The 16094-nt window shown below is 43.0% G+C and overlaps 1 protein-coding gene across 7 annotated transcripts in view; it reads right to left on the minus strand.

Moving 5' to 3' along the window:
* Anks1b (ankyrin repeat and sterile alpha motif domain containing 1B) overlaps nucleotides 1-16094 on the minus strand; it is an 864790-nt gene that overhangs the window by 736919 nt on the left and 111777 nt on the right. For all 7 annotated transcript variants that reach the window (XM_050145702.1, XM_050145698.1, XM_050145703.1 and 4 more), the window contains exons 3-6: nucleotides 14315-14471; nucleotides 7105-7401; nucleotides 1640-1715; nucleotides 30-131 (exon numbers count right to left, since the gene is read on the minus strand). In XM_050145702.1, coding sequence (XP_050001659.1) covers nucleotides 30-131; nucleotides 1640-1715; nucleotides 7105-7401; nucleotides 14315-14471 — 632 coding nt within the window. The remainder of the gene's footprint in view (nucleotides 1-29; nucleotides 132-1639; nucleotides 1716-7104; nucleotides 7402-14314; nucleotides 14472-16094) is intronic.

Consider the following 16094-nt stretch of genomic DNA (forward strand, 5'->3'; position numbering starts at 1 on the left):
AAAGTCATCCACCATCCGATATTGCTTACCTTGCAAGAGCGTTGCAATCTGGAGAGATTTCTGGGATGGATGCTCTTTCAGAATGTCTAAGACAGTTCTACCTAAACTGTCCTTGATGTTGGCATCAATTCCTGGAGGAAAAAGAGAAACTGGAGTGTCCTTGGATGATACTGCCAATATGTAACTGTTCTAATTTCACACGCATATAGGCCAAGCACCGAAGGTGCCTTAGAAACTAAGTTAAACACATAAGACTTTAACAGGAGAGAAGGCAGGGGCCGAATGTTGCTAATAATGTGGAAAATTCTTGATAATGAATTGACTCTTAGAGTTCTCCGACACTGTTATAGAGATTGCTTTGCAGGACCACAGAGTTTCTTTGGGGTTGGGGCTAGTATATTAAATAAATAGTGTACTATCAAAGTAAAAAATATTTCTTACTTATAAACTAAAATCCTAAAGTGTAATGATGAAGTGATTTGTATAATCTGTATAATTCAATTTTAAAATGTTAATAAATGATAATCATACATATTATGATGTAAGAACGCTTAGAATATTCAATGCAAGCAAATTTGAAAAAGTCTAATTATTTCAAGTGTCTGTGGACTGTATACTTCAGATACCCTGGATACTCATTTCTTTCAGATTATCTCCAGGGCCGGCCACACTCATAAGCTATTTCAGCAAACCAACTTAACTGTGTGACTGAAACATTTCTGATATGATTTAGTTCCAAAATTATGTGTCACACTAAAAAAAATATTTTGATGCAGCCATTAGAGTTCCAGCACTCTAATCCAGTTTGTGAACTTTCTGAATACCTGATTTCAAATGAAGCTAGTGTAGAGTATTTTACCCCAGATGTTGGAGCACTGTAAGATTATTAAACACCAGCTTAAGTTTATGTGAGAATATAGGTAGTATGTATTTTAATTGGCGTCTCAGGTCATTTATTCTATTACTATGCTGCATGTCAAAATTAAGTAACACGAACATTTAACACAGTGAACACAGGAAAAAGGCACAATAGCCTGACCATGGCTCTTGTTCACAGAGTCAATAAACACACTGTGCTACAGACCATGGCTCACATCAACTGTGTGGAGGAATAATTTGCACTCGTATCTCTCGAGTCTCAAAAGTCTGACCTCAATTTCAACTTACCCCATTCCAGTCAGAACAAACAGTAAACCTACCTTTGTTTTCCCTTCAAAATATTCCCTTTATAATGCTCCTTTTAAAAATAAACCTCCATAGCCAGTGAACAGCTACTGGGCCAAAGAGTAGCAAGAAGGAGAATTTGCCCTAAGGAGCAGGGACCCAAATCTGTATGACCATGGGTCACAGTGGAAAAAACCAAGAGTCCACACCACTGCCATAACTCCTCGGGGGCCAGTCCCTCCATCTTGCCAAAAGCAGAGATCTTCCTTTTCCTCTTGGCGGTTTCTTCAGCTCGCTTGGATATTTATATCAACCTTATCTGAACATCAAAGCCCAGTTCCACACAGTGGGACTCCCTCTCTGCAATTTGGAGGAAGGGGTCGTTTGTGAAGAAGGCCGCCATCTTCCTTCAGCTAACCCTGAAACAGCCACAGCAGCTGGCAGGACAGGCTCCCGGGAGCACAGGGATAACTACCTGTTTCTAACAGGACTCGCACCACGTCCACCTTCCCAAACAAAGCCGCTTCGTGGAGAGCGCTCCCCTTTTCTGTCTGAGAAGAAAAAGAAAAAAAGACAGAGCTGCATATGGAATTCCCACAGACTGTACAAACAGCCACCCTTACAGATTCTGTACATTCTCAGCACTCTGGGTCAGAGAAGCAGCAGGGAGGGAGATGTTCCAGGAACAACGTCTAGAGACCTGTGTTCGAATAGTTACGCTAAGTTAGGGAAGTGACTCACCTTCTCCTTGCCTTAGTTGTGCTCAGACATCAACTAGGAGCTGAACGCCCACTGCACCAGGCTCTTGTGAGTGCCCACGAGTTCACTCAGCGGACATCTATTAAACATGATTATATGTCCATTGAGCAAAGGGCGTTCTCAACACAGAAATATCTCCTGGACCTTGTATATTCCCACCGCATTGAAGAAGACAAATCTGCAGATAAGCGTCTGTGGTGAATGAAATCTAAACAGTTTGAAGTGGCTCTCAAATCCTGGAAGACCTCCATGCTCCTCTGCACACTCTCTCCTCTCCCCGTAAACCTCCAGCTGACCCATACTCGGCGCTCCAGGAACACTGACCTTATTCTTTCTCAACACTGTTCTCTGCTGTTCCTGCCAAGGATCTCAGGTTCTTTCCTGAACAGGCAGCTCCAGCTCTCAGCCCTCTAGATTTGGATAACGCTCAACTAACTACTTGTATTTCAGTGGTCAACATGAGTTCTTGGACTCACTAGGAGAACTTGTTAAAAAAAAAAATAATCCTAGCCATGCATGGTGACACAATACTGTAGTCCCAGCATTAGGGAAACTGAGGGAAAGGATCACTCCAAGTTCAAAGGCTCACATAGCGAGCTGAAGGCCAGTCTGGGACACACAGCATGACCTGTGACTTCATCTAAAAACTGAAACAGAAGAAAGACCGCAGGACTGAAAAGGGGATGATGGCTGAGTGAGCTAAGAACACTGGCAACTCTTCCAGAAGACCCAGGTTCGATTCCCAATACTCTCATGGCAGCTCTCAGGCCTTGCAACTCCCATTCCAGGGCATCTGACACCCTCTTCTGTCCTCCTCGGGCACACGACACATACGTGCTCTAGAGACACAAATACAAACAAAACACCCACACACATAAAATAATAATAATGATGAAGAAAAAAAGAAGAAAGGCAGGAACAGATAGGTAGGAAGAAAGACAGGGAGGGAGCGAGGGAGGGAGGGAGGGAGGGACGGAGGGACGGAGGGAGGGACGGAGGGAGGGACGGAGGGAGGGAGGGAGGAGATATAGTAAAGGAGAAAAGGAAGCTGGGAGGGAAGAAGCAAGCCCTTAGACTCCTGGAACCCCATTCCCAGTTTCTGCTTCACTGACCAGAGATGAGATTCAAAAATCTCAATCTCTAACAGGTCCACATGATGCCCCGAGTCCAAAGGAATATGCTTTGAGAATAGTCAACTACATGACAGTCAGAATCTTAGCTTAACATTATTTCACCAAAGAAACTGTTCGTTGACCCCAGAAATCCATGGTTTTTCTGTGTACTTCATATCCATATGTATTTTCTTCCCCTAGCATTTATAATAAATAACACATCAGAATTTTGCTCCCCGAATCAACCATAGGCTCAGTGGAAAGGCAAACAGCATCTCCTTTTTCCAATATTCTTCCTTGAGGAAGATCAGGAAAGATTCCAAAGAGAAAGGGATTTTTAGGCTAACACAAATGTCCTCTGTTTTGATTTTTCTTTCTCTCCTAAGAATCTAACGAATGCCAATTAGTTCCTCAGTGTTTGCTGTGAGTAAGGTTAATCTGGCAACTTTGTCTTTCTACCTTATAAGGTAGCCACGAAGTTGATGTTAAAACCTCGATTTGAAACACACTCATGATGACGTAAGATGTAAGATGCAAATGTTTCTTTAATTAATAAATATGTATTCTGTAGTTAAAACAACCCAAAATAAGCATATTGGGGAAAAGGATTAGAGAACATGGAATATCAATGAGATCTGTATGCATCCTCAAGAAGTATGACTCAAGTTCTCTGAATTAAAATGTGACTGCTATGGCAGGCGATAATATAAAAGGAAATAAAAAAAAGCAGTTCATAAATATACAGCTCTGAACTGAAGACAAAACTGTAGAAACAGCTCCAACTCTTTAAAAAGTATTTCTGTGTGGACAGAGGCATTTTCCCCAGTTCTTGAGAGTAGATAATAAGTGTCCACTTTAATCTGTGTGTAGCAGTTTGGGTATCAAATGTTTCTCCAGGGCCATGTGTTGAAGGCTTGGGAACCAGATGATGACCTTTAAGAAATAGGTGGTAATAAAGACGCATTTGAAGGTTATTGTGGGACCATGGCTTCTTTAACTTCTTTTTTATTTAAAAAAATAAAAAACAACTAATAGAAGTTTCTCGTGTGCGAGGGGTATATGCGCACCTACTGGAAACAGAGGTCCATGCTGCCGCGTCTTCCTCTTTGGCTCTTCCGCCAGTCTTGCCGGCAGGGTCTCTCCCTGAACCTGGAGCTCACTATTTTGGCTAAACTGGCGGGTCAGCATCCCCCGGACCCACCTGCTTCGGCCTGCCAGCTCTGAGGTTGCAGATGTGAACAGCCATGTCTGGTTTTAAGTAGATGATGCGCATCTACTCACATCCTCGTGCAGACACAACAGACACATGGAGCCACCACCCCGCCATGTTTCTCATGCAGTCACCACGAGGTGAGCATGGTTTGCATGGGAGTCTCACTGTGGTGTGCAACGTTACCACTATCCTAAAACAAAACGAAAAAAAAACAGACACTTCCTGTGAACCAGCTACTGCATCAACCTTCTCCCCGAGATCTCACTTCTCTTTACTCCGCTCTGTCAAGAGTACCTTTCAAGCACAGCGGAAGTCCCTGTCTGGTTTTCTTGCTGCTGCAACCCTGATGCATGGCAGGCAAGGCCTGGTACTCTGCTCACACTCAATGGACACATGTGAACACACGACTGCATGAAGCTACCCTGCTGGTGTGCCTCTTGTAACTTTGTCACGGGGAGCTTCTCCACTAAGAATAGAGCGCTAATCTGATGGTACCAGGGTCCTTCTAAGATGATGCCACAGCAGAGAACTCACTCTCCGTTTCTATGCGGAAGAAAGGTCACGCGAAGGAGGAAATTAACAAGGCAGGAGGAGGTTGCTTACCAAAGAACTAGTTTGGCTGAGACCCTGATCCTAGACTTGGTAACCCGTGGGGGAGTGGGGGGATGAATGCCTCTTACCTAAGCTACTCAGCCTAGGGTATTTGTCAGAGCAGCTTGAACAGTGAAGAGAGGAGAGGGGAAACCAGAGAAACATAGGAAGCGAGAGATGGAGAGGATGAGGGCTAAGGTGATACTGTGGACGGTACTGTTAAGCACAGCTTAACCTCGGAGCCTGGAGGATGTGCTCTGAGGAAGGCGACGCATGAACGATGCCCAAAGACTGGTGACAGCGGAAGAAAGTCCCTGGCTGAAATGGGAATGAACAAGGACTTGGCAGCCGTGGAAAGAAATGGGTATAACAGCTAAACCTTCGGTTTGGGAAGTAATGAGTCCGCGACGCTCATTAGCCATCCAGTAACACATCCAGGAGGTAATTACACACAGTAGTTTAGAGTTCAGAGCAAAGTCCAGGGAAAAAAGATACAAAGAGAAAGGGAAAGGGAGACAGGGAGAGAAGAAGGGAAGGGGGGAGAGAAAGAGGAACGGAGGGAGAGAGAAGAAAGAAGGGAGGGAGGGAGGGAGGGGGAAAGAGAGAGAGGGAGGGAGAGAGAAGAAAGGAGGGAGGGAGAGAGGAAGGGGGAAAGGAAAGGAGGAAGAGAGAGAGGAAGGGAGGGAGAGAGAAAGGAGGGAGGGAGAGAGGAAGGGGGAAAGAGAGAGAGGGAGGGAGGGGGAGGAAGGGAGAAAGGAAGGGAGGAAGAGAGAGAGAGGAAGGGAAGGGGGAAAAGAGAGGGGAAGGGAGGGAGAGAGAGAGGAAGGGAAGGAGGAAAAGAGAGAGGAAGGGAGGGAGAGAGGAAAAGGGAGGGAGGGAAAGAGGAAGGGAGGGAGGGAGGGAGGACAAAAGAAAGGAAAGAAATTTGGTACTTAGGAGATAAATATGTCTTTGGAGCTAAGAGGCTAAATGAGGTCGACACAGAAATAAGAGCAGACAAAAAGGAAGCATGTCTGCGTGCCAGGTCGTGGGATACTGACCTGTGGAGATCAGATGGCAGCAGGGACCAAGGGATGAGGTGAGCGGCTACCGTTTGGCTCCTCCTGCTGTCTGCCTTCCACAATATGAATTTGCTAGTCTGCATATTTTACATGGAAACCACTAAGAAGACAGGATTACTTACACACGTGTGTCCTCTATGCTCCTGACAGGACCTTAAGCTTTAGGCCACCTTGATTTTTAAGGGTTTTCCTCATGACACCATCCCATGAAAACCTACGAATGTCTGTTTCTGGTGACAGCTCCTACTCTGGTCTTCCAGATGCTAGAGCCTCTAAGTGATTAGCTAACAGTTCTCAATCACTCCTGGCCACAGCGAGTTGATTCTGCATTACTACGCTGGGATATGGCCATTTGTGTCCATCCCAAACACATACTAGAACTTGTGTTTTCCTGTTGCAGCTATACCTCAAGAATTATGGGATATGTAACCTAATAATACTGAGTTCGGGCTATCTTATTTTAAAAAGTAATCACAAAAATAAACAAATATAAATCAAATCAGAGACAGGGGATAACAACTAAAAGGAATTGTGAGATCATGAGCATTCGTTTTTAAAGACAAGAAATATGCTAATTTTGTTGCGTCCTTGTGTGAATGATACAGTTGAGAAGGAAAAACAAAGTTAAAGAGAGCGGGACTATTGCCGGCGTGACCTATCCCAGTAGACAGGGGAGCCAGACCCAAAGGTACAAGTGTAGCGCTGAATGATTATAAAGAGGAAGTTCACTTAAAGGACCAGGAAGGAGAGACGGTCTGTGAGATGTCTCAGCGGAGGAGTACTTGCTGCCAAACCTGACCGCCCGAGCTCAACCCCCTGAACAACGAGGTAGAAGGACAGAACTGACTCCTCTGACTCCTCGCAAGTTCCTCTTTGACCTCCACACCTGCCATGGTGCACACACACACACACACACACACACACACACACACACACACATGCAGGCAAAGCATCATAAACATGAAACAGAATTTTAAAATTTTTTAGTAAGTTGAACCGAGAATACCCAAGAGTCTGGGAGAGGTTTAAAGAATTTACTGAGATGTATAATAGAAGTGAAAGACTCGCTGATACAGGACAGGTTAGATGCTACCATAGTCAAGGGAAAAGAGCACCAACAGCGAGCCTCCTGCTCAACTTCTACCATACATACTAGCCGGAGAGCAGCATCACCTTTGAATGCACGGAGGACTAAAACACTCACTTGACAGCTCACATCCATTCCTGCCTCCAGCAGCACCTGGACCACCGCCTTGTGACCATTGCGGGCGGCGAGGTGAAGCGGCGTGTGCTTCCGGGTGTTACAGCTCATCAGGTTTGGGTGTGCGGTTATGATCATCTTCACCACTCTCAGCCGTCCGTAGAGGGCCGCCAAGTCCAACGGGGTCTCGAGCTTGCTGTTCCTAATCGTGGGGTCCGTGAGCTCTTCCAGGAGAACAGCAACGACTTCCGAGTGTCCGTATTGAGCAGCACAGTGCAGGGCGGTTTCGTTCTCATTGTTCTGTTAAGGGCAAAGGTACAAAAGGCATGTCTTCAGAGATGTGATTAGCTTTCAGAAACAACGATTTAAAACTTGGCATGTGTGGGAATGTAAATTTAAATGCAATATATTTGGAAAATACACCTGATCTTATTATATTTGATAAAATAATCATCATGTTTTAGTCTTATCACTTCAATGTGAGAAATCAAACTTTTCTCTACATCACATAGTCCAACTTCCAAGAATGATGATTTAGCCATGATAGTCAGTTCCCCTGCTGGGTCCAGATAGTCAGTGTTCCCTGCACTCTACATGCCTCCATTATATTTGTTAATAAGGAAGATTAATAACAATTATACTTTTAATGGCTGACTTTGCAGACAAGACTTGAGATGATAAATTCTTGATGATGAGAGATTTATAGAAATGTTACCCAACTTGTTTCATTTTAATTTAGATAAGTAAAAAAAATTGCTTTCATTATCAATATGGTCAGGAATTAATATAAATCATTGCTTCTCTTCTTGGCAAAAAAAAAAATGAAGAATCCTGTCCTTAAGATAAGATCCTTTTGGAAACACAGGTAAAAACCAAGCCTAGAACCATAGTCAGGCAAGCAGCCAAGAACACCAGAGTACGGCATCTGCCCCGACAGCAATTCCTATTGAACAACCAAACAGATTTCTCTAGAAATTTAACAAGGTTTCTGTTTTTGTTTTTTAATGAATTCAGTAACAAGGCAAATTGACCCGTCATCCAATTGGCACAGATAGATGGTGGTCTTGTCAGTCGGGAGAACTGTGAAGAAGAAATATTAACAACAGAAGTGAAGCGATACTGAGTAAGGGCTCTAAGAGAAAGATCAGCTGCCCTTACCATAGTTAACGCATGGCATCAGACACAGGCACATCTCGTGTCTCTACTCACTTGGTCCTCGTTAGGAGATGGGAGCAATCATTATCATCACCCTCACCTGCAGGGTGAGGTAACTAAGGCACCGAGCAACTGGATAGTAGGTCTTTGATTGTGTAGGGAAGCAAAAGTTAGACACTATGCTTCAAGTCTCTTTGTGTTTCCCTGAGGTGGGACAGCATCACTGATAATATGCAGCTAAGACTCACTTGACAGCTCGCATCTCTTCCCACAGGGCCAGTGAGGTTGCATGTAGCCCAGGATTTAAACAAGTAGCCCCGAGCTGGAGTCTGAACTATCAACATATACCACCTTCCGTCACAACGGTGGGGGTTATATACACACTAGCCAAACAGCTACAAACTACCAAATGCTGTCTCATTAACTCCCAGAGAAGTCTTACAAGTTTGGTACTAACATATAGGCTTCACGGATAAGGAGACTAAAATTGAAAATGTCACGCTACATCAAAGAAGAATCAGGATCTTTTGTACCTGTCAAAACCTAAAGCCCACACTCTCGCTGCCTCCATCTGGGGCTACAGTGCAATCTTAAAATTTTCCAGAGATTCCACCCAAAAAGCACTGAGTTGAGAGAAAAGTGGCTTATTAAATAGTAGCTCCTACAGAAACAAAAAGAACAATTCAGACAGATCTTAATCTTCCAGGACCAAAAAACACCACCCCAGACTTGTGCTGGACCAAAGAAAAATGTAAACCAGTAAATTAAAGGGCCATAGGAAAGATTTGAAAACTTAAAGAGAAGTGGGGTGAGGTGCACTGGGAGAGAGAGGCTCCTGACTCTATGTGTCTAGTACCAAGACAGGGCAATAGGAGGAAAAAGAACATAGAGGCAAGCTGCTCTTGAGAGACAGTGGACACGTAGCTGGGGTCAGACAGATGGAAGGGGATCTTCCTGTAGGTATTTCTCCCATTGTTTCTAAGAATTAACCTTGTGTTTAGTAGCATTTCTGTCCTCACAGAGACTGACTACCTACAGTTTTAGACGTCCTAATTTTCTAGTCTCACCATTCTACCAACTTGACAAGAGCCCCCAAGCTTATTACTTTCACGCATGAAAATATGACAGAAAAATACGCTTCCTGACCAACCCAATTTCCCCTTGGTCTGAAAAAGGACTGAGGCTCATTTCTCAAACTGCAACATCTCTCCGGGAAAGAGAAAGGCCAATCATGAAGTAACGGCTCTTCAAAGGTCTACTTTCCACAGCCCTTAGCCTAGAAAAATAAGAGCAAAATCCTAAGTCCTTCTAATAATACCAATTAGTGCTATGCAAATCTCAGGAGAAATTATCTCCATCATTAAAGACCTATTTAGGAGACAATGTTCACAGATTTTTATCCACTATCAACACATGCTTGGGTTTTCTTATCAGTGGAGATTAAAATTGTGGAGTCTTTAAAAAGATAGTGATGATGTATTGATTATCAATCGCTCGTGTATCTATAGAGAACGCTCTTCAAAGGTTCTCGGTTCTCTGTCTTTAACCAAATCGGTGTTCTCTGAATACTCAAGAGTGTGACAATGAGTGACCAAAGAAGATGGCTGACAAAACCCATCTACCCAAAGACCTGAGTTTAAAGTGAACTACCCACCACAAGGAGAGCTCAAGCTCCAGAAACGATAAGGACAAAGTCCTTTGGAGATGAGGGTCCTCTGATCTTTTGCCCCAAAAGTAAATTAAGGAGGAAAATAAAGACAAGGTGAAAGGAGAGGCAGGTAAACGGGCATAGACCACAGGACATGAGAAAAAAAGATAATACCATACTTTCTACATTATTGCCATAGAGTACCAGAGTTTGTCTTACTCTTGATTAATTAATTGTGGAGAACTTCATTCATGAGCACTGCATCTACAGCATCCTACCACCCTTCCCTTCCCATCTCCAACTCCTCCCCACTGCCCCTCCCTACCAAATCCATCCCCCCAGTTAGCACTGGCCTGTATGTGCGTGAGTCCGGGGATGTCCTTCCCCGTTTTATTCCATGGCCGTCATTTGCATCACTGCTTTTGTTAAAAAAAAAAAAAATAGAATGGCGAACAGGACCTACCTGGAAGTGTTAGCAATCCCCTCATCCACAACCCACTTGATCCAGGAACCATCCTCATCTGTGTAACAAGAACATTGTCTTCTCTACAAACCATGCGGTGTGGTTCACATACCAAACAATAACATGTACGGCTTCTTCTTCAAACATTAAAATGTAAGGCTGGATTATTTTAAACATAGACTCCCTGATATTTTTAATCTGGGTGTTTTATGAGCTCGGTAGGAGCCCCAAGGTTATTTTAGAGCATGAGCATACGACTCGGAAAAACATGCCCTGCTAACTGGTGTTACTAAACGTACAGTGAGCGCATACAAACCAATGACGTCACAGTCCGCAATTCCGGTCAGTTATTCTCAGCAAAGGTCTGAAATATTAAACGGAGAATTCCAGAAATAACTTGTACGCCCTAAATCACATGCCTGATCTGAACATGATGGAGTATTGACCATTCCATGCTAGCTCAGTCTTGACACGCATCATCCCTGACCACACTTACTGGTCATCTCATCCATCAGACCCACCGCGCTACTGCGGAGCTCGTACGAAGTCGCCCACGGCACGGAAGCAATGATGCAAATGAGGACCATGATGCGAAACGCAGATGGACCAGCGAACTCTGGCACAGTGTGGCAACGCAGCAAAAGTATGAGAAAAGCATTAAGTGAGATCATTTAAAAAAAGAAAAGGACAACGAGTGAAGTACAACATAAGCATTGGCGCTTTTCCAAGTAACGACGAAAGCATTTTGAAACGGAATAGCTTACAAATGCTTTCCAAAAGAAAATCTGCCTCCTCAGTTGCCCAAGGTACTAGCTGGGGACATCTTCCTGGACACCTGCGAGCCCCTCTAGAGTCAAGTCTCTTGCCAACCCTAAGATGGCTCCCTTAATTAGGATATATAATTCACTGCTAACATATCCACCCTACCTTTATCCCAACCATCCCATTCCCCCAAGCTTCCCCCATCCTCCCCTTCTCACTTTTCTCTCCCCATTTCCCCTTACCCCCATCCCACCTCACCCCCAAGTTCCCAGTTTTTGGCCCGGCAATCTTGTCTACTTTCCATATCCAGGAGGATGACTATATGTTTTTCTTTGGGTTCAACTTCTTATTTAGCTTCTCTAGGATCACAAATTATAGGCTCAATGTCCTTTATTTATGGCTAGAAACCAATTATGAGTGAGTACATCCCATGTTCATCTTATTGGGTCTGGGTTACCTCACTCAGGATAGTGTGGCACTGGGTTTTGATCCTACTGCATGAACTGGCTTTGTGGGACCCTAGCCTGTTTGGATGCCCACCTTCCTGGACACGGATGGAGGGGGGAGGACCTTGGACTTCCCACAGGGCAGGGAATCCGGACTGCTCTTCAGACTGGAGAGGGAGGGCTCCGATTGGATTAAGGTAAGGCAAATATGGTCCTCTGCCCAGCTCCTGCCACACGGCAAACGCTCCGTAAGTAATAAGATGTATGATGGCAACATTAGAGTGAAGCCCTGGAATCCGAGTTCAAGTTTGGGTCACCCAGGGGCATGGGGCCTTAAACAAGTTACTTAGCTTTACTGAGCTTGGTTTTTCATCTATAAAACAGGAAAGGTAATTTCATTCCGGAAAATCACTGTAAGAATGAAGTAACAGTGTGCAGGGGGAAGCACTCACAACAATGACTGACTTCCCTTACTAAATGTGGGGTTTTGTTCTGTCTCGACGCTGTTTGAATACGTAAATGTTTCTAATTAGCTAGAACACTTCTGTGCCATTGGGAGGGAGCTAAGATTCAAGTTACGTATAAGAATAAAATCCTCACATCTGAGGGAGCAGAGGTATAGAGGGGAAAGATGGGTTTCGAATTAAACGTCCCAGGTGCAGGGAGGACAGTTCAGTTGAGTAACATCCCCACAAACATGGGGCTGTAAGCTCCATCCTCACAACCCACATCAAAGTTAAAGAAAAAAATCAGGCATGGTGACGCAGGCTTGTAGTCCTGGTGCTGGGGAAGCAGAGGCAGAAGGGTCCCTGGCCTCAGCAGCCAGCCAGAAAAATCCAGTCAGTGAGCACCAGGTCCCAAACAAGGTAGGCGGTACCTGAGAAATAACACCTGCCTCCGCTTCTCTATGCACATTTACACAAGTACCTGTGCACTAGGGCAGGTGGGCACACACACACACACACACACACACACACTGGGCTATACATTTATACCTGCATGTGCCTGCACAGACAGCAAAACAATCTCAAGAAATGTTCAACTTGCTACCAACAAAACTACAGCACACAGTAAACAGAAATGCAAAAAAAAAATTGAATTCCAATCTCCTTAAAAGGAAAATTTTTCATAATTGGATCAAAGTTCAATATAACCAAAAACAAGTGTTTCTCTCAAATCCTACCAATATAGTTATAGCATCTAAAAATTTCAACTTTCAATTATAAATGAATACTGGATGTTTCTTATTTTTGTGTCCTTGAAAGAACAGTTGTTTATATGAACTAACATCCTTTTCTTTTACCTCGGATTGTTTTTCCACTTGGTTCTTTCAGACTGGCCTTGTGCCATGCCGACAGTTTTAAGGAAAACCCACCAGATGGCTCATTCTGCAAAGGAGCTAAATTCTAACTTCTCAGGAACAGAAAAGAATTCTCATGGACTTCCTTTTAGCCTAGGACGATGATAAAGATACCCATATCTGTCATTTTTAAAAAGATGAACACATTCTAATTTCAAAATCCTGCATTTGGGTAACATAACAAACCCCAAATATTAATTGGCATAGAAATTAATGAGGTACTTTCCCAACAAATAAAATACTTTTTGCTGATTAATCCTTCCAACATTATATCTGATTATAAATTTTTTTTACCTTTGTTATTTAAAGCTAATGTTATTTTGCATTCTTACTTACTCTTAATTTCTGCAAAGTCTACAGCTATTTAAATAATATGGTAATTGTCCTTTAATTAGAAACGTTGGCACTACAGTAATCTGTTTACATCGGTACTGGACAACCGCCAACCTGCCGCTTAATACCATTGCTGTAGCTCAACTGTTGGACTGCACGCTGATTTCAGATAGAGTTTTACAAAATGGGAACAGTAGGGGGCACACGGAGCTCGAGATGTCTATTATACTGTATTAGGAGGCCGTGTTTCACTTCTTCAGATCTGCACTCTTATCTGTTTCAGTGCTCAAGGTTGAATTCCTCTTTAAGTATGTTCATTGTTTATAATACAGACATTATGTCCTGCAAATACTCTGCCTTGATTATAATGCTCTGTGGTGTTCAGCTTACTCTAGACAACTCTCTCTCTCTCTCTCTCTCTCTCTCTCTCTCTCTCTCTCTCTTTCTCTCTCTCTCTCTCTCTCTCTATCTCCTGTGTGTGTGTGTGTGTGTGTATATATATATATACATACATACATACATACATGTGGGGGGTGGTTAGAGGAAATTTTTAACTATGAGTCTAGAAACTGTGTACATTGCATTTTACATACTGATTCCCAAAAACTACTTAACTGTGAAAATACTATGTAAATGGAAAGCATTATGCAAATGATCATTGTAAACACTGTGTTCGCATGTGAGATTTTATTAAAGAACACTAATTCTCCTTACAAACATAAATACTGTTCTATCTTTAAATATTCAGGAGATAAAAATGGATGATTGTGTAACGCATGCAAAAATTGTGCAGTGGTTTCCTTTACGTGTGATCTTTTCTAACAAAGTATCTTCCCAAAATGCGTTAGGACCTGTGCGTCATAGCCAAGCCTGTAGTTTCTGTTCATCACATCCAAACCCAAAGAGTTGTTCCAATTTCTCCTTTAGGGAGTTCAGAAGTAGAATGACTTGGAGCAGGTAAAGAACAACGTGTTCACTACTTCAACATGGCTTTGCCCTTGCAGAATGAGAAAGAGACAAGGTGAGCAAGCGTTCGGCGAGGGCACCTGTTCATTGACTCTGGAATGGGAAGGTCCGTGATGGATGAGGATCTTCACGATCTCCACGTCGCCTCTCCAGGCAGCCAGGTGGATGGGGAAGTAGCCTTTGTTGTCCGCTACGTTTGTCGATGCCTCGTACTGAAGGAGCTTGAGAACTATGTCCCTATGGGAAAGAGAAAACAAAAGGAGAGAAGAAAACAACAGAAAAGAAGAGAGGCTGAACAACGCAGATTTTTATTAGATAACCAGGTGTGCTTACTAGAGACTAGCTGGCTCTTATAGCAGTCATTCAAGGCACTGCCATTTAAGATTGGGATTAAGAGTTCACATAGTGGATATACTATTTTACTTATGCAGAAAGTACTCAAAAGCCCTCCCAAATCACACACACACACACACACACACACACATACCCACACATACACATGGGTATCCATATACCTAGAACATTGACTAAGCAGTTAAATTACTTAATAGAATCCATTTGGACAACATATATCTTATTTCATGAATAGATGAGTTAAGTCAATGAAACATCACATCATCACCTCCTCCCGTTCTGTGAATGATTTGTCTTTCCAAAGAACCTAAATCTAAGGACCAGCCTGAACCAAAGCTGAATTTATAAGCAAACCCGCTATTTCCCAAAACTACCACATACCAAGATGAATTTGGGGGACTTAAATGTCACCCCTAGAGAGAACAGGAGTGAAGGAGTTAAGATGTATGTAAGAGAACTTTAGGTCCACAGGTAGGGGAGCCAACAACCTAAGTACAGTACTAGACAGGATTCAAAACCAAGCTCTGGTAGCTGTTCAGACAGAGCACACAATGTGGTTGAATGTCTGATCCATCCTGCTTTCTTTTTTCTCCTTCAAGTCCAGGAAGTGACCCCAAGAATGGAATTCAGGTAAGAGAGAAGTTCCATTAGTGGTGTAGTCTTGGGACAGCTCACATGCTACCCATAAGGCTTCTTTATTTCAAACCCACCAGACTCCCAGAGTAAAAACCTTCATTGACATAACCTCAAAAAGAACTGATTAATAATACCTAGTATATATTATACTGAACTTTGCATAAAACGATGAAAAATGTAACTCTAAACCAAAGTTGCACTTTCATTTGGCTGCATTTGGACGCAAATTCTAATAATTCATTAAGTGCAACCCAAGACAGACTCATGAGTAAAGGCAGGCAAAAATAGTTATGTATGTACCATTATAAACTGAAGTTTATCTTTAGGTTAAAAAAAATCACATAGAGAAAGAATGAACATAACAGAAAGACCTGAATTTAAATTTTTCATGAGGTTAAACTAAGAGTCATAAATGAGAAAAATGTGCGGCTGTTTAGAAAGAAATGAGGTCATAATCTCATTAGTTCACAAGAAATGGATGTAACACAACATAACAATAAATGGTAAATCACACTGCCCAAAATGCAGCCTAGACAGCAGCTGCAGGACATGTGAAATTGCCATGACCAAAGAGAGAATGTGTCACAGAAATGCGTATGCGTTCCGAAGAATCTTAATCTTCTAATGGTGAGATTTCTAAGAAACAAAGACATAAATTCTATCTCTTTTAAGAGCTGATTGTATTTCCACATGTGTGGATATGCGTGTCCAGATGTGCACAGTATAGATGGGGTGACTGTGGAGACCGGAATGTATCAGATCCCCATGAGGTGGAGTTACAGGCAATTATCTGCGGCCCAGCGTGGTGTTCTTAACTGCTGAGCCCTCCTTCCAGACCCATATATTATTTCCTGACAAGTCCTTTAGAAT

The sequence above is a fragment of the Alexandromys fortis genome, unplaced genomic scaffold (genome assembly GCF_014885135.2).
Source record: "Alexandromys fortis isolate MF-2015 unplaced genomic scaffold, M_Fortis_MF-2015_v1.1 scaffold_50, whole genome shotgun sequence".
Classification (NCBI taxonomy): Eukaryota; Metazoa; Chordata; class Mammalia; order Rodentia; family Cricetidae; genus Alexandromys; species Alexandromys fortis.